We start from the raw sequence: 26,880 nt of genomic DNA on the forward strand, positions 1-26,880 counted from the left end.
TTACTTCAAGACAACCTTCTCCCGCTTTGCACCTCTTTTACAATAGTATCCTTTAACAAATAGCCTACGCATGGACTCTGAAGGCGAGAAAGTGGCATGGGTACTATGCAGATGTGACGTTCCCATATCCACAGGTTGAGCTCCATTAGAGAGAAGAGAGCAGTAAAACTTCAAGCGACCCTTAATCGCCGAATGACGCTGCCTGCCTATAAGCACGTCACAGCTCATTTCACTTTTATGATCAACACTTATTTTTACGATAAAATATATACTAAAAAAAAGCCATTGCTGTTGTTGTTTTCGCTTGTGTAATTAAATAAAATTCCAATATAATATACAGCCTAATTTATATTAACAAAATAAAAACATTTATAATCAAATAAATGATTTGTATTAAAAAAAAAAACATATATAATATAAATATAATAAGTTATTAGTTAAGTTATACAAGTTATTTGCTTGTTTGAATTTTTTTTTTCTTTAAAGGACTTTTTTGAAGTCAAACTGAGACAGATCTGACAAAGCTCCTTTTAAATTGTCTTTTTAAAAGAGAGAAGATTGTTTTGAACTTAATATGTTGACTCCTTAAGTCATCTAGAGTCTATAACTAAGCTTATTGAATACTGATGAACATTGAAGAAGTGATTTTAGGTGCATGTAAGTCTGAGGTGATGCAAAAATCTGGCGCTAGGGGAATCTTTGAGGGCTTGGTGGTGTTATTGGCTGGTCATTTGCATGCAAATCGAGAGGTTTTGAAGTCGTGGCTGACGTCAGGAGGGCTTGGTTATACCTTTGCCACCACCACCTTGACAACAGAGTCACATCATGTTTGATTGAAGCACGTCAAGGACTACGTCGCGTGGCCTGGAGATCATTTTGGACTACCACACTTGAGATAAATAGTATTGAGTCAGGCCTTGGTTTTGAGTGATATTTGGCTTGATGTATGGCTGGCATGTTGCCTTAAAAAAGTTTTCTTAGGGGTTTCTTTCGAATCATGTACGTTGGATACCTTTTGGATAAAGAGGGAAGCATGTATCACCAAGGATCCGTGCGAAGATCTGGAATCAGTCTTCCACCACAGAATTTTGTCTCCACACCACAGTATTCAGATTTTACAGGATACCATCATGTGCCCAACATGGACACACACGCGCAGTCAGCGGGAGCATGGTGCCCTCCTTACGGCGCAACGAGAGAGGACTGGGGCGCCTACAGCCTGGGACCTCCAAACACTATTTCTGCACCTATGAGCAGTTCATCCCCGGGACAAGTTTCCTACTGCTCTTCAGATTATAATGCCATGCACGGGCCGGGATCAGCGGTGCTGCCTCCACCACCTGAAAACATTTCTGTGGGCCAGCTTTCACCTGAGAGAGAAAGACGCAATTCCTATCAGTGGATGAGCAAAACCGTGCAGTCCTCATCAACCGGTAAGGCCAACAAATGTCTTTCAATAAAATCTAATTCATTGAATATTTATATAATTCATATAAAATAAAATCTAATTCAATAAATAATAATAAAAATAAATAAATAAAAGCTTGCTGAGAATTTAAAATATATGGCATAATACGCATAAAGAAAAACGTTTAAATATTTATGAAGTAATCTTAAAACATGCAAACTGCGCAATAATTTAAAGGTCTTGAAATCAGTGATCGAAACGTACAAAATGACAGTAGTTCACGCTTATGATCCATTTTCTCGATGCAGCAGAATAAAAAATTACCAAATTTAAGTCATGCTCCCAATTTACATAGGTTATAGCCTACTAGAATGTAAAAGTTTTTTTATTTATATATATATATGTGTTATATATATATATATATATATACACACACACACACACACACACCACACACATTAGATCATGATTAGATCATGATTAGAAAAACATGTCTACAAAATCTTGCAAAAACTTATTTTGGTTTAATATTAGACAAATAATTTGCAAAAGGACAAATCGTGTAATATATAAATATACATTGTTAGGCTAGTGGCACATCTGACAAAATATTACGAAATAGTAAGGCCTGAGAAAATGGAATAGTTTTACACTCACTAACTTAATTATTTGCGGAAAATTTTTTGCAGTTTAAAAAAAAATCGGAATATCTGAGTTATATTAATATATTAGTTCCTTTACGCATGGGACAAATAGTTGTGGCAAAATGAAGGTGTTGGGAATTGGCGCCAGGGTCACTTGTGATGCTAATTTGCGACTCCCGTAAACAAGATGTGAGGTCTACTTTTCCTGTTACATTGTCTCAGGTTTTGAGGGTTATCTGTCATATTCAGGCGGCGACTTCTTTCAACACCTTTTTCACTTTGATATGCAGCAGCGCGTCTTCCTCTGTCTCTGTTCTTGAGGGTTATATTACCTCAAAGAGTGACAAATTTCACAGCACATAAAGTTCTCCTGTCTCCGGCGCATGTTAAAACAACTGCAGCGAAGAAAAGAATCACTTACAAAGTTACATGACCGAACTGTAAACGGCCTTTTTCATTTCTACTGCTGAAAAACTGAAAGTTTTGGAAATGACATGTGAAGTTAAAGGGTCATGTTTACATTTACATAACATTTAGTCATTTAGCAGATGCTTTTATCCAAATGAGGACAAAAAAGCAATCAAAACTAACAAATTTATTATTAGATGTCAGAGCTTTCACTATAGTGACTGTAAACTCTTAATTAAAAAACTATAATCAATTGCGTTCTTAGTCGCAGGCTACATAAAAATTGTTATATAGGCTATAGCTGGTCTGTCCATCAAACAAGTCCAGCCTGCTCTTGGTTTGAGGAAAAGATTTTTGATGTTATCTCCTCGTAATTCTTTGTAAGACGTGTATTGTCTCTTAACACATCAGTGGCATTTGGGTAATGTCTTTGCGTCTCTTTGTTCTGCAGTTTGTTCAAAAAATCTCCTCAAAGAAGATCAGAAGTTCAATTTGCATATCTAGCAATGTAATCTTAGTTTATACAATTGAGTGAATATTTAAATGGCGTTATAATTTATAACGTTGAAATGAGAGATCATATAGGCCTAATGATTGTAAATGCAACATACATGTAAGAGAAGAACGTCAATATGATAAAAATAATTTAAATATAATTTATAGAAATTATAATCTACAATGCACAAGTTCTTCCTCTGCTTCAAATATTATTAATAGCAGTATTACACATTTTACGCACGACGTTAATTGGTTATTATTTGATAATGAATCTCTTATCCAGTGTTTTATGACAAATGTCTTCATTTTATCAACATATTTTCATACTTATTCGTTCATTTCTTATTTCTTAGGCAAAACGAGAACGAAGGAGAAATATCGAGTGGTGTACACAGACCATCAGAGGTTGGAGCTTGAGAAAGAATTTCATTTTAATCGCTACATCACAATCAGAAGAAAATCCGAATTGGCAGTAAACCTCGGGCTTTCAGAAAGACAGGTAACAAATGACTTCAGTTTAGATTTTTACTTATAGAATTAGTTTTATCTCACTAGTTGAAAATTAGAAGTTTCTTTCTATAACCGTTTGTCTTTGTCTTCACAGGTAAAGATTTGGTTTCAGAACCGCAGAGCTAAGGAAAGGAAATTAATCAAAAAGAAGCTGGGTGTGTCTGACGGCAGCGGAGGATCAGTTCACAGCGATCCCGGTTCTGTCAGTCCCCTACCGGTACCGGGGTCACTGAGTCCGTCAGACATACACGGTTCTCTGTACCCACCCCCAGGAATGAACGCCTTACCATCTATGAGGAACATACAGCAAGTTACTGTCACTCAGTGAACTCGAACTTGAAAGATCCAACTTTAACTGAGCACTCCAACACGCTGAAAGGACAGAACCGAAGCGGACCGCTCGCGTGGACAAAACGGATTACAAACTATTACACGACAGGCATCAAGGCGCGCGTTGTGGATTACCACAGAAGAATCACGTCTTAAATGCAACGAAATTCTGGAGGCTCTTCAAATATTGTTTTAATAGAATAGTTTTTCAAATTAAGAAAAGAAAAAAAAAAAACCGTCTGGATCGTCTGATCCAGAGACTAAATATTTTAATGGTTTGTTTGTGTTTGCTCAATTAAGATATAAATATCATTTTCTGTATGTGGTGAGTGTATCTAAATGTTTGTAAATAAAATGAAACTACAAGTACAGCGTTTCTCGGGATGTAGAATGATCCTTACCCCGGGACTGTTAAACTTTTATTGTCTGTGTAAACCAGTGACCTGCGATGGCAGGCTGTTTTATGCTACAGTTTGTGTCCAGAGCGCACGCCGGTCACTTTTTTTTTTTTCACGGGGTGATGTGCAGGTGTCACATTCCTAACACGGGTATAACGTTTGATTTCAACAGTATGTAGCCTAAATAAAAAAAGTTTTGCAATAGTTTTTTTTATCCTGTCTTGATAAATAAGGCTATTAAACAAATGAAATATAGCCTATTGTATGTTCATCTGGTTTAGACATTTACCTTTAATTTACCTTTTAAACGTGAAACCACCGTAACTCTGTATAGGCCTAGCTACACTGTATTTGGGCTTGTTTTTCAAATTAAGGCTGAACAATTTAAAATTTGTTAAGTTCTATAGTCTAGTGTTTCTGTACAAATGCAGTAGCCTATTAATTGAAATTGGATGATTATACCAACAACAACAACAAAAAAGGCTTATTTTGGCGTCACTTATTATGTAGCCTACCATTGTAAGCAACATTTACTTTTAAGTTAACGATTTTCCAAAAAAAAAAAAAAAAAAAAAAGTTACAAATAATGTCTCAAAACTAAATTGTGCGAACAGCTGTGTCATTGAATCTTTAAAAATGATTTACAAATAAACAAATGTCTGTCAGGAACCTTCATATTTTCTTCACAGAATAGCCTTTGGGAGGGAAATCTGTATAAATAATTTTTTTCTTTACAGTTTGCAAAGTGCATCACTCAACTAAACACTGCAGGTCATCAGTGTGACAAAAGTGCTTTTCTGTTGTAACATTGTTATTTATTTTTAATTTAAATTGAAACAAAAAAAATCAACAGTTTGATTACAGCAAGAAAACTGGTTTCTCTGCTTTGCATTTATCTTTAAATAACACATTCCATAAATCCTATGGGTGTCCCATGACTTTATTAATTTAATGCATTAGAGGCACAAATCCCTTTTATGTGAGGCTTGTTGTTTTATGTTTAATATCACAACAAACTATTAGGCCTACTGTATCTAACATCCAATTGACCAGGGAAAATATCAATATCAATAGCCTAATTCAATATTACCACCCAAGAAACGGGATCAGACAAATATATTTTCTTTAAATTTTTGGAAAAAGGCCTATAAATGGAGGCCCCTGTCAAAAATCGCAAACCCATATTCGGCCACAAGCCTAAATGTGCTCCTATGTTACGCACTGTGATGTTTTTAAAATTGTGTCTATTTAGTTTAGGCCTAAATTTTAAGTAGGCGTATTGTTCATTGCTAAAAAAAACTACAAAATCGCACGTTATAAAAGCTCATAGAAGAACAGAAGACATTTCAGCAGCTCAAATAGCTACTTAATTTCAGCACCTGAAATTAATAAGCCATCAACAGCTCCTCACTTTCTGTTGAAAGCGATATACATTGAAGAGTTTCAGGGCCCTTTTGTAATTTATTCGTGCGGAGTGCCAGGATGACGTCATCGGCGCTGTGCCAGAGACGTCATGAGCGTCCTACTGCCCAACATGGCGGACTTTGATACCATTTATGAGTTAGAAGAAGAAGATGAGAGAATTGTGAGTGAAGAACACCTCGTCAGATACTGTCCCGACCCTGTGGTCATGCGTGGGGCCGGTCACATCACCGTGTAAGCGTATGAATGCGTATGAATGTCACTGTTAGCTCATGTCTGTGTTTGTAGCCTCCATGCTAAGCTCACTGCACGTTTTTGTCGCTAAGTTGTGGTATCAAAACACACGCAACGTTACTCCGAGCTTCTCCAGCTGTGTGCTGACAGTGATTTTAAGCGGAAGAATCAGCCCTCCTAATCCGAAGCCTTGTTGTTAGCACAGAGATTTATGGTTTTATTGCTGGCCGTGGATAAAGGCTGCCCCGTAACCACAATCAAACTCATTAGGACCTTCTCTTTAATTTTAAGTTGTTTGGTAACTATACTGTACGTTTGCAGAGGTGAACTCGAGAGATAGTATTTTAATTAATGCAATACTTTCTTGGGACAGTACAAGTACCCCTGTAACTGTCAGTTAAGCACACATTTCTGAAGTTCAGTCACCACCTAGACTAGTAGAGCTACGTTTGAGATGTTTTATTATTTAATGAGGTAAACAATGTGATATTTCTACATGACAGCAGAACCTAGTACTGCAGTGGATTATAAAAAGACACTCATACAGCCTTCAGATTTCCTGGCAATTCAAGTTAAATGTAGAAGCTGAACTCTTTCACTTCGTTGTGTCTGTGTGTTGCTCGTCAAGTCTTTAATGCCATTTACATCTAACTGAAACATGACTAATTATAAGATAAAAAAGCTAAATTGTGACATTACATCATAATTATGAGATGAAAAAGTCATTATCACATTAGTCAGTTGACTTTATGCCTCAGTTTTGAATTTATTTCTCATAATATCTTATAATTGCAACTTAGAATGTCATAATTGAAACGTTTTAGCTCATAACTATGACTTAGTGTCTCATAGTTGTATTATTTATTATGACGTCATAATTTTAACTTTTTTATCATTATTATATCGAAGTATCTCATGAATATTGTTTACAAATGCATTATGTTTTTGTTATGTGGCAGAAATGACCTTCAGTATCTTTCCCCCATAATCATTAACCTAAAAAAAAATAAAAAATAAATAAAAAATCTGTGTTTGCAGGTTTGGACTAAGCAACAAATTTGACACAGAGTTTCCTTCTGTTCTCACAGGAAAGGTAATGATTTCTGACTCGCATCTATCAAATAAATCATGTTAAATGTTATTTATAGTGTGAATAAAATATCTTTCCCTGTTGACCTTCACCTTTACATCATTATTCACCGTAGCGTGAGTTTTTGATTAATACAGAATCCCTTGATGACGTCTCTAAAATGGTTTTAATCCGAGTGTGCTGCGTTTTTGCAACAGAATCTGTCAATAAGTAAACCGTCCAGGGCTCCGGTAGGCAGGGATCCCAGCGCTGGGAGGACACAGCTCCCAGTGACAAAATAATGAAAGAAACACTGTGCCGTCCACAAGAATAGGAAGCTTCCTGGGTCGGACGCAGAAATACAAAAAGGCTTCAGGGGGATGAGCAGGCCGAGGGAAGTGCGGGGCAATAAAGCAGAGCTCCAGTATTGTGACCCAGGGTGACGTGATGGATGAGGTCAGCATTATGATGACTGAAGGGTGCAGATCAGGCCTGCTGGGCTTTATTCCAGTTCTTTTGCTGTTTGCAAAGAGACCTTTGCATCCTGTCATAAAAGATTACGACCCCGGTTTTATGGCGTACATACCCAGAGAGGAATGAGCAGCCATTCATGTTGTTTAGACGGTGCAGCCACAGGCCACGGGCTTATCTCATCTTTTTGTCCTCCCTTTGCCCTGAGAGTGTCAGAGCTCGGCTGGCAAGTTAGAAAGCGTGCAATTGCAAGATCTCCAGAGAGCATCTGCAAACATTAAACTTTTCTCAAAAAAAAAAAAAAATTCCAGTGACTTTTTATGGAACTCCTTTTATTTTTCTTGTATTTTTTTAAATGAATGTTTTGTTTTTATTTGACCTTTTATGTTCTATTAAAATATTTTTCTTTTTTCTTTTTATTATATTTTTATTTCTATTTTTTACTAAGAATGCACAGAGAACCATTTACTGGCTTATTTACAGTCCTGTTTTGCTCCTCTCTCATCTGCTCTAGGTTGCTCCAGAGGAGTTCAAGACGAGCATCAATCGAGTAAACGCTTGCTTGAAGAAGAACCTGCCGGTCAATGTGAAATGGCTGCTCTGCGGCTGCCTGTGCTGTTGCTGTACAGTGGGCTGCAGCCTGTGGCCTGTCATATGTCTCAACAAGAGAGTGAGTCCTTCCTCAAACGTGAACGGTCCTTGCCCTATTAATCTATATTAATTACTTATTGCCTCATTTGAGCATCTAATAAATAAACCCTGTCAGTGAGGAGGCAAATAACAAACCACATCCACTTATTAACTGTGTGTGTAACTGATGTATGTCAGATGTCATGGCTTGTTGAATTGTGGAAAGGTTGGGATTTTACAACTACAAATTTTAATTTATTAGCCATGACGTGCAGCTTACAAGGTGCTTAACTACGAGCTTTGGTCCATAAATGTCTCTGAAGTCTTCATGCCCTGCGAGTTTTATTGGCATTTGTTAAACATGTGTTTGAAGAGTTTGACAGGGTGATTAGCTTAAAAATCTGTGCGTCTCTATTTTTGTTTGTGAATAATTATTTATTTGTATGAGCTCATTTTTGTTTTTGTGTTTCAGACGCGAAGATCCATTCAGAAATTGTTAGAATGGGAAAACAACAGATTATATCACAAGGTAAGCTCATTGCAGAATTAATCTCAGACACATAAAGATAAGGACAGCGGATCATCTCCAGTTTAGCTGCCATGTTGAGAGTCGTTTAAGTCTTGGTGTGTGGTGGATAGCGATCATTAAAATGGCTGCTAACATTTGACCCTGTCAAATGCTTGTTGCCCTCGCAGCCATTTTGGTCTGATGCAGTGATATAGTGCAGAGGCTGACCAGACTGTGGAAAGGTCAGCAGTAAAAAGCCACGTTCGTTTTGTTGTGTCTTGAAGCTTTGACTGACAGCCAGTAGCGGCGCAGACACGTTAAAGGAAACTCCGCTTAGCACTGGCCACTGCTTGACCTCGGCTAACCCTTGTGTGTAAAGTGTGTCTGAGCATCTGAAGTGCTTGAGTATATTTTGAAGATCTACCGTGCGGCTTTGTCTAACCTGTCTCTTCCCGTGTCTCGCCTTCAGCTGGGGCTGCGCTGGAAACTCAGCAAGAGAAAATGTGAGAGCAACAACATGATGGAATATGTAAGTTCATAGATTTTTTTTATTTATTTATTTTTTCATGAAAATTTCGAAATGGTAATTAGAAGTACATTTTTTCTTTTCTATTTGAGGGCTCTAAGCTGCTACCTAAATGATTGCAAATGCAGCACAAAATTAAATGTGCAACAATCATTTAAAATCTAATGGACCGTTTGGAAAACTTTTTGTCAAATATCATCTCATTAGAGAATTTGTCAGATTTATTGTGCACAGGTAAATTGTGACTTGCAAAACATGTCTCTTATAAGTCAGTCAAAAAAATTCAGCCTCTCATTTTTTGTATGATTCAGATTCACAGTTTTGTTATTGTAATCAATTATAAAATCATTCAAATATTTTACAAAATTAAAACAAGATGCAATTTTTGGTTGAATCAGCTCTGAGGGAATATTTGTTTGGGTGACTATAATCAAAAATACTGTATTTTTTTATTATATTAAAAACATACACTTTTAAAACGGTGATATTTATGTGGCACAAATACAACCATATTCATTAAAGTGATGGCATCAAATTTAAAACTTATGGTAAATACAACTAGAAGCACAACCTATTTTATGGTACCTTTCAAAAATGTTTTGAAAGATGTCTTTTATGCTCACAAAGGCGGCATTTATAAAATACAGTAATACTGTGGAATATTATTTCAGGTTAAAATAACACGTTTTAAAATGTCATTTATTCCTGAAGGGAAAGCTGAATTTTCAGCATCAATACTCCACTCTTCAGTGTCACATGATCTTTAAAAAAATTATTCTAATATGCTGATTTGCTGAAATGTAAATCTTTTGTAACATTTTTAGTTTATTTACTATAATAATTAATAAAAAAAATCTTACTGACACCAAAAGAATTGAACGACAACACTCGTAATCAGAGTACCTGACTGTTAATAAAAGCAAAAGTAAGAAGCTTGGCACTCCGTGAGCTGAAGCATTTCTGAACAAACATGTTTATCGAGCAATTCTGTAATTTGTAACTAAAAGAGTAATTTGACACCTTAATGTTTAATTCAGTCTGCATTTTCTTACAAAGTCAGACCATAAGGTTGTCAATCACGAGGCTGCTGATTTTTAACCCTCGAGTGTGCTTGCTTAATATTGCCTATTTTTCTGTCTACAGGTGATTCTTATAGAGTTCTTACCAAAGTATCCTATATTCAGACCTGACTAAAGGACTTCTACTGGATCCTCGTGGAAGGCCCTTCATTCCTCTCCTTAGTGCCTTGTATATATGTCGGATTGAGGGTCTTCACTGGGTTTCTACAAGACCCCTTCTCCCAGTACCTTGTACAGTAGAATTCGCAACACTGTCACTTTGCTTTAGAGCAGATTTTGCACATTTCCTGATGTAGTAGAAACGCTCCTGTGTTGCACTCAGATGTTTTGTTACATGAAATGAGAGATGGGAAGAAAGCAAACTCTGATGCTGTTTTAAAAGTGCATTTACCCCAAAGAGCTATCGAGTCCTCCCCACATACTATATTATGGTATTGTTAAGAACAAGGCACCTTATGGTGTGAATTTGCCTTATGTTAAAGGACAAGCTTTTTTAAATCAGACATGTAAGTGCAGGAGTCAGAAGTGTGTCGTGTTTTAATGTTTTCAGAGTGTGATTCCTAGCATTGGGGCTTTTTGAAGCTAGTGCAGCAGATGTTTGAACTAGCTTAGAGGAACAGTCAGCACCGTGATCTGGCACTTTTGCGATTGTCTACTACACGGGGAAGTCAACAAACTGACTTGTAAATATCATGTACAGTGTGGTATACCATGTTTACATTATGTATGGTTATTAGTTTTTCGCCAAGATATTATTGTAGCATAGTTTGTTTATATAATAATCCGTGTCTCTGTAACTTTAAAGTTTATATGGAACTGTTTACCCAGTAAGCCATAAAATGTACGAACAAAATGCCACTCGAGTTAGGGCTGAAAATTGCACTTGATTGTCCATGAGGTATTTGATATTGATTTACAATGTCAGTGGTGTGTTTAAAAAATTATAACATATGCCAATCAAGCAAAATTTGTTACCAAGAGTAATGTGTCATTCATTTTTGCACCAAGTGAAATTGACCTATTCCAGTTTTTGTTGGAACGTAATTTGTACCCTGTATTTTTTTTTTTTTTTTTGTGTTCTTTCAGTACAGCATCACCTTGAAGTATTTGTTTTAGTTGTGTTCATGGATGCTGGATGCTGTGGTTCTGCTCCTGAGGTAACTACACACACAGCATTGTATATGTAATGGATAAAACTGCCCCTCATCTATTTTCTATAACTGTATGACATCTTTGCTCCACATACTGTAGACATGACTGCGTTAGTTGAGTGCCTCTGTAGATGGTCTTGGGAGGGAACTGTGCTTAAGAGGAATGATTCTTTGCCTAGCAATCTAATGGAGAGAAAGGAATCTGCTCTCAGTACTGGTTCTGTTAAAGTACCTGTAAATGTTTGTCCCTACCTAATCCTATGGAAAGCTTCAATAAATTCCTGATTTTGATGTTTTTGAACAGCGTTCTCTTTATATGTATCCTTCAGTTATTTTATTTTAATTTTAACTAAGCATAAACAATAAAAATGTTAATTTCATCATTTATGAATTATTATATTTAAAAGTGCTTGTTAACATTAGTTAATGTACTGTGAAATAACAGGAACTAACAATGAACAACTGTATTTTCATTAACATTAACAAAGATGAATACTGTAATAACTAAAAATGTATCGCTCATTGTTCATGTTAGTTAATACATTAACTAGCAATAACTAATGGAACCTTATTGTAAAGTGTTACCTATGTATTTACATATATTATGTAATTTTGAATTTTAAAAAATTTCCCTTTATTAATAATGGAGTTAATGAAGTTATGGGGTAAACAGATAATTTGAGAGCAAAGTGAATAGTTGACTTTTATGCAAACATTTTTTTGAAAGTTAATTTTTTTAATAAGGCTTATTCACTTGTGGTCTTAGTTACTTTCTGTCAAAGATAGAACTGACCAGTTGGTTTACATTATGTAGAGCAGGGCTGCAAAGAGGGGAGTGAAGAATAAACGTAACTCAGCATGAATGATTCAGATACAGTCTTTTTATTTATTCCTTCCTTTTCTAGCTTGTACTTATTTGAACAATGCCTGAAACTTTGTATTACGAGCACTTTCTGTGTCTGTTTGCCTCTTTAAGAAGAACCGCTTTATATATTCCCTAATTGTAAGTCTGAAAAATGACTAAATGTAAATGATACAAACAGCTGCATTTGTGATAATCTGTTCATTTTCACTTGCGCTTTATGTATTTTAAGCTGCTTAAATATTCATCTAGTAACAGCTTACAGCAAAAAAAATGTTGAGCTTTATATGGGCTCTAGGGGGCAGACTAAGACACAATGAAGAATGCTGTGCTGTGTGAGTGCATGAAATATAAAATTTGGTCTAAAGTCATGTCTAAGAAAGTCCTGGTCCATGACATGTCATCGCTCGCCCTTTAAACTGCTTAGATGGTGTGATACTCCACAGGGCAAAGCTGCAGATATTGCCTGAGAATCCCACAGGGACTCTAATGAATGATCTGGAAAGGGAGTGAAACGTGGCTTTAGCATTCTCTTGAATAACAGAGAAAAGCATCACTGTGTAAACCAAACAGGGTTAAAATGTTGAATCCACTGTTGGTCTGGCAGATGAGATTCTGATCTCATGCACTGTAACATAATTCTCAGCAGATTACATGTATATTTATATGAAAACTAAATCATTATTTAAAAAACTGTCAGTTAATACAATTATAGAAAAGACCTAATAGAATCAATTACAAATATATTATACTACGAATCAGAAGAGTGAACATAAAACAGCCACTGCTTAGAACAAGGACATAATAAAATAAAACAAATATTTTATTGTGTCATCATAACCCTTTTACATTTGCTGTGCTTGTCTAAAGACCGAACATCATTGAAATTTACTAAAATGCATTAAAAAGTAAAAGGGTTTAACTTACAAATAAAAGAGGCAAAAAAGCATCCAATTAAACAATCTATAGTTAATGAAAGGCCAAAGATAACAATTGGCGTTTTTGGTATACAGGCAATTAAGGCAGGTGTGGATCAGTGTGTTTGTACATATTCATAGCCAAGGCACCCAAGAGATACTTTCTTAAAAAAAATGTGTCAAACTAGCCAAGCTGTGGTTTAAAAAACAGTCCATACTATCACCCCAACAGCAACTACATAGTTTTTCACAAATGTAACTATTTCTCAGAACATATAACCGTGTAAAAAGTGCCATCAACATGAGAATGTGATGTGGTCTAACTCCAGGTAGTCAAAAAAATTACTCATATTTATTACTGAACAGTTGTCAATCATGAACCTTCTACAAGATTATTACTGGTTATATATGGAAACAAGAAGTTCCATACTAAAATATACCCAGACAAGTGGCATGATAAATATAACTTCTTTTTAAACAGGAAGTCAAGCTTGTCCAGTGCCCTCAAGTGCAGTTCACACTTTTTCACCATTACAGCTCAACAAAGTGCACTGCACACTTGTGAAACACTAAATGCCTACAGTGGATTAAATAATGTCAACCTTTCAGCTTGCTTTTAAATCTTGGGTCAATGATTGTTAACAGACTTCATCAGCTTTTCACAATGTTCTCTGGAGAGGCCACAATAATGTTCAAGACATCTCTTCTCCAATCACAAGACTTGTGCATCAACTTAAAATCCATCTTGTGGTGGTGGACCTAGTAACAGTGATAGAGGTCAGGCTAGTCTTGTCAAACCAGGCTGCCAGGCCAGGAGACCACGGTCAATGTGACTTTGTTCTTCTGCAGTTTCAGCATTGGGATCAAGGAGGAGTTATTCATGCCGACTGTAGTGACCCCATTCACAGCCACAATCTCATCGCCGCACCTGCAGGAGAGCAGGAGTCAATAAACAAAGCATTTCATCTTACAGAGACAAACTCGCTGCACTCAAGAAAAGTTTGTGGTCAGTTAGATGTTTTTGAAAGAAGTCTCTTTTGCTCACCAAAGCTATTTATTCGATCAAAAATACCGTAAAACCAGTATTGTGAAATATTAAAATTAAAAAAAAAAAATACTCCATTTTAATATATTTTAAAATGAATTTATTCCTGTGATGGCAAAGTTGAATGTTTCCTTACTCCAATTATCAATGTCACACAATCCTTCAAAAATTATGCTAATATGCTGAATTGCTGCTCAAGAAGATTTCTTATTATTATAAATATTTGAAAACATTTGTGCTGCTTCATATTTTTGTGGACTTTTTTACAGTATTCTTTGATGAATAGAAAGTTCAAAAGAACATACTGCATCCTTGCTAAATAAAATGATAAATTGTTTTTTTAAAAGCAACAACAAAATAGTCTTACTGACCCCAAACTTTTAACCAGTAATGCTGTTAAAGAGGACAAAAGACTCACTTGAGGCGTCCATCAAAGTGAGCTGGTGTTCCAGGCACTATGGTCTTGATGAAGAAGGGCTGCTGGCCACGACTCTCCTCATATCCTCCCACGATACTGAAGCCCCAACTTTCACTGTTGGTCTTCATCAGCATAATATCACGACACCAGTGGATGTACTTGGGATTAAAAAGATATGGTCAAATTATAAATTTTGCTCATATTTAAGCCCTCGTGGCAATATGCTATCCTAAAAGTTATAGAAGAGGACATCAAACTTGAATATTGCACTCAACAATTAATATCACAACATGCCCAGTGAGAAAAAAATCGTACCTAGGCAGGCCCAACCAGTGGGTCCAGAGAGGAGCCCAGTTAATGTCATCCTCTTTGGGTCCCTCCAGTGTGTCCATGTCTTCTCTTGTGCTGGATTCTCCAACCTGTTCCTCCTCCTCAGAAAAAGTTTGGATGACTTGCAGCGTTACTGTGTTTTGAGCAGCCTGAGTCTTTAGGATGGTCACCGCCTCATTGTAGGTCAGATGGGTCAGGTCCATACCATTTATACTCAGCAATACATCACCTGGGAAACAGCAGCCACGACATCAGTTAACTCAAGCATTGCACATGACGCTCACAGAGAAGAGCATTTTATATGGAGCCACGACTGAGGAGAATAACCTGTTTTGATGGTGCCGTCTCTGTGCAGGCAGCCCACCGGCTGCACGCTAGTGATGTAGACAGGCAAACGGCAGCGGCAGTCTCTCCCACCTGCGATGGTGATGCCTAGAGAGTGTCGAGGTTCCTTCTTCAGACTCACTGTCTTCTCTTGACTGGAGAACCCAAGTGGAGGGCTCCTGAATCCAGATAACGCACATTAAACAACTTGCACAACACAAATTTAGTCAAAAGAAATGTTTTAATGTGGATGTAAGTAACAACAACTTTCACCAGCGGCTGAATTAAGTACAAGTATATGCACAAACAGTCATGTAAACACTGTACCAGTCCAGTTTTTTTGCATAGTTGGACTAACAGATAACTTGGTTATATCTACCATGTACAATAACTTTTAAAAACTTTTTTTCAATTTTTTTTTGTATCTTTTAATGTTTTTTAATGAATGACTCTTATGCTCACCAAATTTGTATTCATTTGATCAAAAATACAGTAAAACAGTATTTTTTTCTTTAAAAAATAAATTGTACTGACTCCAAGCTTTTGAACGGTGTACACAAAGTAAACAGACTACAACTGCCCTTGCATTGTGAGCATGCTTTGAAAAACAAATATTTGATTAAGTATGGTTACAGTTGTGTCATGTATACTTAAAAGACTGTACCTCAACTTACTGCAGATCCATAGTAACTGTGCATGTAAGTGTGCTTAATGATTAATGATAATTGAGTGTTCTGAAAAGGTTTATACTTGGGGGATGGGTGAAAAGTGAAAGCTTAAGACATGTGACTGACTCCTGCGGTGAAAACATTTGTAAAAACAAACATCCCAGATCCTGCTGCGAAGCAGAGAGATGCGTTAATGTGAGCGGCTCTGACACGCTGCCATCGTAATTCAAAGATTGTGGCAAGACGCTCTTCTTCAGCCATCTTCTCCCAGTCTTACTGGAGTCTCCAGACCTCTAGAGGGGGAGGGGCTGCCTCTTCCTACCCAGCAGGGTGGCCCTTCCTCCCAGCATGAGCTCAAGCTCCATCTCCACAGGTGAAAGCTAACTGTCACCAGCTTTGATCCCCAGCTACAAACAAACACAGTGGCTGCAGCAGCTCAGAGAACAGCACCCCAGCCTTTTGATCAGGGACGAGTCCCAGTGAGAGAGGGGGCATCTGCTTTCATCTCCCACTACCCAGCCTGTGTTTGCTGCCTCTGCCTTCAGCTGGTGAGGAAGTGTCACAAAAGCAGGGTGTGACTGATCTCTGGGTGAAAAGACACCTCGCGTGCAGGCAGCACAGCCTATGAAACATGCAACCAAGCTTTTGCCACGGAGTCAAACTGTAACTACAAAACACCTTTCTTTTACTTTTGATCCCCTTTACAAGACAAGGGCATTGCATGACTACCTCAAAATACAATAAACTACCTCATAATATGCAAAGCACTACAATACATGTTAATCTAATAAATTGCAATCCATGAAGATTTGTGAAAATGTCAAATGTATGAGACAAATTCATGCTGTCTTACTGATTTGCTGAATCTTTCTTGTATGGTTTTCTTCACTTTTGGCCAGTGTTGTATATATAAATTACTGTTCAGATATAATATTTTTTTATTATTATTTTTTATTGTTTTTAAATGTTGTTATGTCATGTTTTGTGAATATTGATTTTTCAACATTCTTTTTTTTTTAGAATTTTTGTTATTAATTCCTTAAATGAAGAATCCCCAAAAAAAGGCATTAAAATTTCCACAAAAATAGTAAGCAGCACCGCTATTTTCAACACTGATAATAATAGGAAATGTTTCTTGAGCAGCAAATCAGCATATCAGAATGATTTTTGAAGGCTCATGTGACAATGAAGACTGGAGTAATTATGCCGAAAAATCAACTTTGCCAACACAGGAATAAATCACATTTTAAAATATATTAAAATCGAAAACAGTTGTAATTTTTATTTAAATTTTAGTTTGTAAAAATAATAGTATTTCACAATATTATTGTTTTTACTGCCTTTTTGAAGGAAAATGTAAATGTATTTTGAATGTTTGAATGGTGCATACATTTTATATATATATATGTATGTAGATAAAAGCAAGAAGTAAGAGGGTTGGTTGTGTTGGGTGTTTGCAATTGTTACACTTGCACCACCTAAGTAAGCATCCACAGCTATGACTATTTGTGCCTTTAAAATCTACTATATTATGCTTTAGGGCTTGTGAAGCACGCTTTTTACCTTCAGGTATTCGGATCGTCGTCTGAAGTACTGTGGTTCTGGGACCCTCCTGGACCCTCTGCTCTGACCCTCACCACCCTCTTCAGAGAGATCAGGAAGTCTCATCACTACGAAGTTCACGCGCATTTCACATGCCTGCCACACACATAACAGAGAGCATAACAATCACTTACATTTACTATAAAAACTTAAATCCTATATATATATAGTGTTTAAAAGTAACAGATTGTATTAACAGTAATTTGAGACAGTAACAGTAAATTTCCCTTTTTCTCTGTGAAGTGATTCTGTCTGTCTGTACCTGTATGATCTGAGCTGCACTCTCTGGGGGTGCCATGTCTCAGGTCCTGTCCGTTGATCCCCAGCACTTTATCATTGTTCCTCAGTTTGCCATCTTTGGCAGCCAGCCCCCCAGGCAGCAGGTCCAGGATGAAGACTCCTGGCTCCTCAGATTTACGGATAAGTTTGATGCCCAGTGGCTCCGAGCGCTCACGCTTTACTAGGGTCACCTGGATGATGGTGCCGTGGTTCTGGTTGGGATTGGGTGATTGTGATGGGGGAGAAGCTGAGGGTTGAGCAAGATGTTCAGGCCGGGGCTTGAAGCCCTTCTCCTGCATGACAGTTAGCCTGACGCGGGAACATGACTGCCGGAGCACAGTGATGGCACGAATGTGGGGGATGGATGCCAAACTGACGTCATTCACCTGAAAAGATCATACTGTTAGCTTGCAGTCACAAAGCAATGAAAGTAACTATCTTTTCTTTCATATTGTGTCATACAGTCAAGTGAAACAAATAAACAAAATAAATAAAAAGAATATAAGACAGGGACATGGTTCTGTCCATCGTTTATTGTTTGGGTGGAGGCAGATCTAAATGCAAGCTTGATTGTATGAAAGGAATGGGGTTTAAGTCACCAGAGAGAAGTCTGTAGTTTCACTGGAAGATTGAGTTAACCTTTGGATTTTAAACATTGTTGGGTGGAGGCAGATCTAAATGCAAGTTTTACATTTGGAACATGTATGGATGAATCATTTACAATAAGATAAATAAGAAGCCAACTTACACCCAACACCTATAAAGATCATTTGGATCATTTTGGTTCATTAAGCTTCATGTTTAAAAGCTAAAACAACACAAATATGGGTGCTCTCAAATGTTTCGGAGGTGTTTTAATGTTAAAGTCAATATTTGTACTTACTTGGACACAGTCTTGCCTCACAAAATTTAAACATTGTCTTAATATCAACTCATGTGGGAATTCAGGTTAAAGGTGCACTAAGCGATTTTTGAAAAACGCTTTTGACCACAGTGTCGGACCGAGTCCCAAAACACACTCGCAGCCAATAAGCAGTAAGGGCGTGTCTAGTAATGATAAGGAGAAGAAAGCACTCAGCGAGTGCACAGGATGAATTAGCAGATCGACTATAGATAGCAAGAGATGGTAGGTAAAAAAAATAAATGAGGACAATTTCAAAGGAACAAAACATTAAAAAGAAGGGTTAATATACACGTAAATATACAGCTTTCCAGGAGTGGAAGGGAATCGGATGCCAAGGTTGCCTTGTTTCTTCTTGATAGTGTTACGATGATTTTGCTTTTTCACACAACAAAATTGTTGGCTTTTGCTTGAATATGTTGTGGCCGACAGGCATAGCAGATTCCGCCATCATCGCTGCTAGGGTTGTGTACTGCTGGGGTATGGACATGTTTGTTTTGGTGCTTACAAATATCATCATCATTTGGCAAAAATCGCTAAGTGCACCTTTAATGTCTAACCTTTATTTTAGATCCAACCAGTTTGTTTTGTTTTCTCTAAAGAACACCATATTAAAATATACTAAAATAATGCTGATATTTATGCTTCTGGACCAAAAAAGGAGAAAATCTTTTTGGAACAGTCCTTTGTGTTAATCAATGCTGTGTTGAACCAGAAGAGGGAAAAGAGAGATCCCATTTCAAGAAATTAGATATCTAAGCCATCCACAGATCTCTTTACAAGCTCCCTAAAAAGCCAAAGAAGCTCCGCTCAGGATACAGATCATCCTAGGGCTGACGGCTAACCTCTTTCAGATTTCCATATTTATGACCTCAGAGAAGACAAGCTGGAGGCATACATTAAAACTCAAGGTTGAATTTGAATGTGAAGCCAGTCATGCTGGTTTGTTTTACTAAGGCATTGCATTCCAGGACAGCTAGAAGCAGAAATCCTAGGAGAGCACAGGATTGTGGGAACAAGAAAGTAAATTTGTTTAACTGAACTGAATTGTAATTGAGAAGCATTACTGTGTAACTGAGCTTTTTAAAGGTGAATTATGAAGTTTAATGCCAAGTTAAATATTTTTACAAATAAACAAATACATTGTGTTTTTGCGAAGAGTCACCTGAATGGTGTTTAGGATGAAGACTGTACACATAATAGCTTTTTATGCAAAGTGTTTTAATTATGTATTTCGTCGTGTTGAAATTACGTGATCCACAGTGTTTCACTAAATGTTGGAGAGCAAAAATTAGACAATGAAGCACTCTTATTATTGTGCTTTAATAGATTAAACAAAGAGATACTCAGTACCTTTACAGCCGAAGAAGCAGAAAAGGTCTTTAGTCAGAAGACCAAAAGACTGACAAAGGCAAAAAATGAGCGCAAGCATCACTACAGCATACACAATGTAGACAGATTTGATGACTGAGACCAAGTTGCTTCGATTTTACTAGGACAGATAAAGTAATTAATTCATTTGTAGACCACACTCTAAGACTCACTAGTGTCGGTGTAATAAAATTCTGATCTCTGTACTTAAAGTACACAAAGAACAGCGAAGCTAATGTTAGCTAAAGAACTAATGAATGCCCCATTAATGTCTAAATTGGTCTTAATGACATCGGAATTTTAAAATTTAACATGTGAATGACTCCTGCTGCCCCCCATCTTCCATTATGTAACAAAAAAACCAACTGTAAATCAGCTAAATATGACCATTTAGAACTTGTGAAAAGTGTGTCAGTCCTATATGACTAAACCTATTTTGATACATGACCTATGACAGAATTTGTCAGATGAACTGAAAACTGTTACAATTTTACATGGTCAATAAAGTGCTAGACAGTGGAAATTTCCCGACGTTTAGGAAAGCAGGGTCTTGTGACCTTTATCCAGGGATGTGACTGCAATGTAAACAATGATGCTGGGGTTTGTACACTGACAACATGAGAACTGGATAGAAAGACAGAGATAAAACCGGTGGAAAACATCTAATGGGTTCAAATCGATAGCAATTGATAATTTAAAACAAACATAATGGCATAGTGAGCTGAGATATGACTCACCTCTAGAATATGATCTCCAGGAGCTAGCTTGCCATCCCGCGCAGCCAGTGAATCACGCACAATCTCCTGGATGACAATGTTGCCCAAGGGTGTGTCCTTCCCTCCTACTATACGCAATCCCAGATCCTCGTCTGGATCCTCTCGAAACAGTTCCACCACAGTCGCCTCTGCCACAAGACTGGACCTCAGAGGGGTGTCTGGGAATCCAAAAGACCATCAGGAACCTGATTTACAAATGCTTAAAAAATACTAAGTAGTTCAACATATGGCAAAAACACAAGCAGTTTGTTTGTGGCAGCACCGGAATGAGTCATTTATTTAAGCAAGCAACTTTATGACTAACAGCATTTCCAATAATCCAGATGACAGGTCCAGACTCCCCCCAGGTGTTTTAGAGCTTTAATCAGAAAAAGGTTGATGTAAATCTCTCTGTTTATACATGTTCTCAGACAGTGACGATAGTTGGTTTTAATGCCATAATTTATTTTGATGCAATATTAATAACATCCAGACACATCCTGGTTATCTACTCACAGGATAAAGGGGCACATTAAAGATTCCCTCGCTTTTGGTTTACCCCAAAGTAAACACAGCTGCAAATCTATTTCCTCTGCTTTTCACTGTCTGTGCTACACTGTTCTCACCTTACCTCCTGAGTTACCACAAATCAAAAACGTTACGTAATTCAATATTATTTAACCATCATCCTAAATTAAAAATAAAACACTAAAAGCAAACATCAGTGATTTTAAATGTTATAAAATGCTAAATAAAATTAAAAATGTTATATTTGATTGTGTTACTGTTTGTTCGCTGAAAAGAAAGCAAGCAAGCAAAATTGTCTGATAACCATTTTGGTACTGATATTACATAAAATTATGTATATATTCCTGGTTTTAATTCAATTTGGAACATCATAAATACTTAGACATGGATCAGCTAATGTTCATATGGTTTTGTAATAATATTTGATGGGCAGGTTACTAGAAAAAAGGAAAGTGCTGCTATACCATCTTCACCCTCTTCAAAGGCCGGATTGACCAGTCCAGGTTCTGAGGGTCCACTGAGCTGACCTGTGCGTGCGATTGGGGTAGACTTGGCATCAGCTAAATCTCCATCTGATTTGCTTCCCTTTAACTCGTTCCAGGAGGGTCTCTTTTTTCTCTCCGCCTCTTCCCTGAGTCGTCTGAATGCAGGACATCTGAGAAAGAGAGAATTAGAGCACACTGAGTCAGAGAGAACTTCTGCATCATTACTCAGTGGTCTGCTGTTAATTAACCTACAAGACATTCATTACCAGATGGCAGCAGCAGTAACTAAAAATATCCTAAACATGCACCAAAGCTGCATACTGCTCTGGATCTGACATATCTAGGAGTCAGCAGAAAACAGCAGTGAAAAACAAATCAATGCTTAATCAGTTCAGTGCAAAGCTACATAGCATTTATCTATTAAAGATGAACATGCTCAGGGAGAGTGAATTCTCTGTACAGAAACAAGAGGAGCTATGCAGATGAAGTCACAAACAGGCTTTTCTGCTGCATTGCAGGGATAGAGATGGTACAGGTAAAAAAGAAAAAAAGAAAAAAAAAGGAAAGAAAGAAAGAGCAGAATAAGGTCTAGTCTGGGTTTCACCATGTCAACACCTCCCTCCCCATCCCACAGCTGCTCTTTGTGTTTACATTGGGCTGTTCCTGACCATGTGAACTATCAGCCAAACAACCTTTAGACCATGCTTTTACATCATAGAAGATAAGAATCTGATAAAACACAGGAAAAAAACCCATGTAAGGGAGATGAACGCTGAGGCACAGGGTCATTGTATGCAGTGTTCCAATAGCTCAAACAGTAGAGCAATAACACCAAAGTCATGGGTTTTATTCGCAGGGGCTTTTTCCTTTTTTGCATACTGTATCACCTATATCATAAACTATGGCTTTGCATTCAGTGAATCAACAATTTAGAGAATTCTTGTGAGCGGGGTTGAACTCTTAATACTGCGTAAATACTGTTACTAAATAGGCAAAAATGTGACTTGTCAACAATGTGTTTCTGGCATAGGTGACGAAGCTGAACTATCTGCACACATCCTATAGTAGTCACTCATGTGATTCCTAATTAACTCCATTATATAAAAGAAAGTCACCCAGTTCTTTTAGTATTCGGTCATACAGTCCACTTATGTCTATTCTTTAATCCTGCTCAGCTCTCTCAAATCTCTCTGTTCACATGAAACCTGAATAAGTGGAATTCCACAATTTTTTAAGCAGCTCTCTTAATGGCTACATGTGCATGTTTATCCACAGACTGATTTCATTTCTAGATTATGATATCTGCATTATCTATGTCTATATCTCTTTGACTTTATGCTATGTTGCCCTAGTAATATGTAAACATTTCCTTTGTGGCATGCACTAACCTGTTGTGTAGATGGGGCTGCAGCTCGCAGCGTTGCATGCTCTGCTGGCACTCACTGTGGAATGGGCACAGCACGGCCAGTTTGTCCAGCAGGTTGCGCACCAGAAGGCTGGAGGCACGGCAATTCTGGAGCTGAAGCCTCTGGCGGTCGACAGGACAGAAGTCCTGGTCATGCAGGAAGGTGCTGAGGCATTGGAAGCAGTACGTGTGGCCGCACGGCGTATCCATGGGCTGCAACAGAGGCTGCAGGCAGATGTGGCACACCAGCTCATCATCCACCTCATCCTGATATTCAAACAGGTGACTGTCTCGACCATCATGACACTGTCCACAGTCCTTACACACCCGCACCCATGTTATGCCACCCGCTGGTGGAAACTCCTTGGGCTCCGTCATGGCCTGAAGAAGTTAAGTTGGACGTCCTCAGGGCTGGAGAGCTTATGCCACTTTCTCAGCTTGTAAACTCTACATCAGCTTCATCAGATGAGAAGCAATCAAATATTTCCAATCCAAAAAGAGAACGAACTGCTAGCCGCTTCATCTACACCCAAGTTTCTGTTGGAAAAAAGAACAAAGGAAAACTGAAGCTCACGTCAAGCATTCTTTTTTTCGGGCTCATGCTGGCTGGACACAGGAAATGACATGGATCCACTTAACCACAACAGTATAGGAAGAGGGCTGCAGCTGTATCCTTTCCACGACTTTCCTTCCTCAACAGCAATCTGAGTTTGGCTAACTTTCTCTGTTCAAGTCATTAAACCGGTTAAGCTATGTGAAATAACAGGAGGACAGCAGTCAATACTCACCTATTGGTGAACAAAGAAGCTGCTCAGAAAAAAGAGAGCAAGGACTCAAAATGAATAGTGTAGAAATGACAAGCTTGTTGTTAATGACTTCATGCCTGATCAGTAATGGGTCACTTCCCTCTGTGAACCACATAATCTCTGCTAAATCCATCTACAATGAAACCTAAACAATGTGTATCGTAACCTTAAATAAACTACATTATCGATGTCATGTGGTGGGACTCCCTAAAAACTCAAAAAACGTTTATATGAATTAATAATTCATTATTATTATCATCTTTAATTAATAATTAAAAAAAAAAAAACTTTTAACCTTGAATATATTTTACTTTAAAAAAGTAACATATTCAAAGTGTAAAGAATTGGTCACTTTTGGCCAATACCACAATGCAAAACCAACTTGAAATTTAGAGCATTTATTTTATTATTAGATTTTTCCTCTTATTTATTGTGGGCACTCATGTCAGTGACCCTCATAATGATACTACAGAAATTCTTGTTTAGAATACCATAAATACATAATGATAACACTACACCAAAACTACCATTCAATACAAACAATTAATAACACAATGCAATGACACAATTAACAACCAGCATTTCAATGGATGTGCAAAACAAACACACCATCTGCCATGAATGTGAGGTAGTAAATCTCAATCATTATTCCAACCCACCTCAGATGCTGGCAGTGCAGTCAGACTCCCAGCAGCCACTGCATGAAAACAAGAAACTCAAGCCCAACAGCTGCGCTGGCCGCCTGCAGCCTGACTGAAACCAGAGCCCGTCATCTCAACTAGGGACAGAGTGTGTTTGTGCATGTGAGTGTGTGTGTGTATGCAAGGACATGCAGTTAAAGGGGAGCTCAACAGACTGGAGAGAAACGTTCAGAGTCCGGCTGTGTCGACTCAGGAGGAGGGGTTGAGAGCGTGCTGTATGCGTGTATGTGTGTGTGTGTGTCAGGGGACGAGGGGGAGAGTAGACTGCTGATGTGGTACTAGTACAGGCAGGGCATTCTAAGAACTAAGCTCAACCTCTGGCCAATTACACAGTGAGTTATGTGTGTGTGTGTTGTCCATGGTTGAGCAGAACATATTATCAGTTATTCACTACCTAAAAAAAATGACCACTGCATTTAAATAAGGGGCAAGTCAAATAGAATTCATTTATCATTCTAAAACTAAATAAAATATTTAACAGATATTATATATTCAGGGTTTTCAAAATTTTAGATGCAACAGACCCCCAATATTATCAAACGTAATCAAGGGATCCCATCCTAAAATTTAAAAAGCAGCTATATATTTCATGTATAAAGACCCAGTTTATACTGGGAAAATTATATATAATATAATATTATAAATATTATAAAATAAAATTATTTGGAAAATATTTAGTGTTATATTACATTTTTTTCCTACCTATAGTACTCTATTGTTAGATGTATTATTTATTTATATAATTTTGTTTTTCAGAATTTGTGTAATGTTATTTTTGTTATTTATATTTACATTTTCTAGAATTGTTGTTATGTAAACTTTTCCACTGACCCTCTCATGGTTTTATATATATGTATATAAACTAGTATGTATGTAAATATTTATATTTAATTGTGCTACTTTTACATTTGTTATCTTTGTTATCCATCATCTAACACCCAAAATTAAGCTTTAAAAACACTTTAAAATTTAATAAAAATAATTTAGTCATTTAGTTCACTGTAAAATGTAATCTTTTGCAATCATCAAAAGATCAAATTTTCATACTGTACATAATGCTCTGATGCATACATTTTTAAAAGTATTTAAAATGCCTGATTTTAAGTTTAATTACAGTTTTGGAGACAAAACCGTATCGAATTTTAATATCGGCCATAACATGAAAATAACTTACCAGAATTTTAATATTGCAGCCCATGCATGTTTAATACTATATAGTGTAGAAAAATACTGATTAATACTTGCCATTGTAAAATTCATCACCACAATTCTAGGGTGGGCTAGGTCACAAATTGCAACTATGGTCCTGAATGGTAGCAACTGAATATATATAACAATATTTTCATCATAAGATATGGTTTGGGACCCTTTACTGAAAGTAAATATACAGTCTAAACGGTAAAAGTGCCTTAGTAAACACCACAAATTAAGAGCAGCCTAGATAAATATTCTAAAACCCTCAGCCTTATGGCTCAGTGATGTGTTTTGCTAGAATTACTTCTGCACTTGTCCACTGAAGCTGTGACCCTGGCTAAGATAGATGGACTCAACCCATAGCCTCATGGGAGTATCTTACACACTGGAGACAAGCAGCTTGTCAGTCTCTCCTGTCCCGTAATGATGTAGAGTTTGTGAACCTCTCAAAGTTGAATTCCACTACAAAACCTAACAAATCTAAGTCCACATAACTCACTGAGCACACAATGTATCACCTGTTTGTGTACTAAACAGTCACTGAATGTGGACTGTTACAAAGTCCATACAGTGTTTCCAGATGTTAGGATTACCAGGATGCTGATGTCATAAATTAGCACTATTCCTGTCCTTTCCACCGCCTACAGAACAAATGGTAAATCAAAGAAAACGTGAACACCCAGTCTGAAATGCTCTCACCTACCCAATTCTAGCAGGGGCCATGAATCATTCCCTCAGACACACCCTTATAGAATGAATGCACAGGCAATGGCACAGCCCCAATAGAATGACTTAATTTGGAAAGTATGAAAATATACAGTCACCCAGAGTTTTTCTTCAAGTCAATAGGAACAAGCAAAAAGGCTGATTAAACACTGTCTACTCTAACCATTAATACTTGCACTGCCTCTAATCAACATTTTAGGCCTTAAAGATGCAATTCACCCAGAAAAGAAAACCGTTTCACCATTTATTCCCCCTTATGTCATTCCAAACCTTTCTT

The 26,880-nt window shown here is 37.3% G+C and overlaps 3 protein-coding genes across 3 annotated transcripts; 2 read left to right on the plus strand and 1 right to left on the minus strand.

Moving 5' to 3' along the window:
• The first annotated feature begins 801 nt into the window (after positions 1–801).
• Positions 802–4,398, plus strand: LOC109102671 (homeobox protein CDX-1). Its single transcript, XM_042770244.1, has 3 exons — positions 802–1,433; positions 3,312–3,457; positions 3,563–4,398. Exons 1-3 carry the CDS (start codon positions 998–1,000, stop codon positions 3,794–3,796), a joined length of 816 nt encoding a protein of 271 aa, XP_042626178.1. The 5' UTR covers positions 802–997; the 3' UTR covers positions 3,797–4,398.
• Positions 4,399–5,643: 1,245 nt separating this feature from the next.
• On the plus strand, positions 5,644–11,587 carry LOC109102105 (cysteine-rich hydrophobic domain-containing protein 2-like). The gene is made up of 6 exons (XM_019115424.2): positions 5,644–5,852; positions 6,891–6,945; positions 7,907–8,062; positions 8,495–8,551; positions 9,000–9,059; positions 10,200–11,587. Exons 1-6 carry the CDS (start codon positions 5,710–5,712, stop codon positions 10,248–10,250), a joined length of 522 nt encoding a protein of 173 aa, XP_018970969.1. The 5' UTR covers positions 5,644–5,709; the 3' UTR covers positions 10,251–11,587.
• A 1,363-nt stretch (positions 11,588–12,950) lies between these two features.
• On the minus strand, positions 12,951–24,911 carry LOC109102107 (ligand of Numb protein X 2-like). Its single transcript, XM_042770245.1, is given in 13 exon segments — positions 12,951–13,993; positions 14,529–14,686; position 14,797; positions 14,844–15,087; positions 15,186–15,358; positions 15,977–15,978; positions 17,414–17,548; positions 17,715–17,741; positions 17,743–18,117; positions 20,741–20,937; positions 21,751–21,941; positions 23,160–23,713; positions 24,642–24,911. Coding segments are annotated over 12 exon segments (2,034 nt in total). The 5' UTR covers positions 23,555–23,713; positions 24,642–24,911; the 3' UTR covers positions 12,951–13,857.
• Between the last annotated feature and the right edge of the window lie 1,969 nt (positions 24,912–26,880).

This window comes from Cyprinus carpio, chromosome A14, assembly GCF_018340385.1.
Source record: "Cyprinus carpio isolate SPL01 chromosome A14, ASM1834038v1, whole genome shotgun sequence".
NCBI classification, from domain to species: Eukaryota; Metazoa; Chordata; class Actinopteri; order Cypriniformes; family Cyprinidae; genus Cyprinus; species Cyprinus carpio.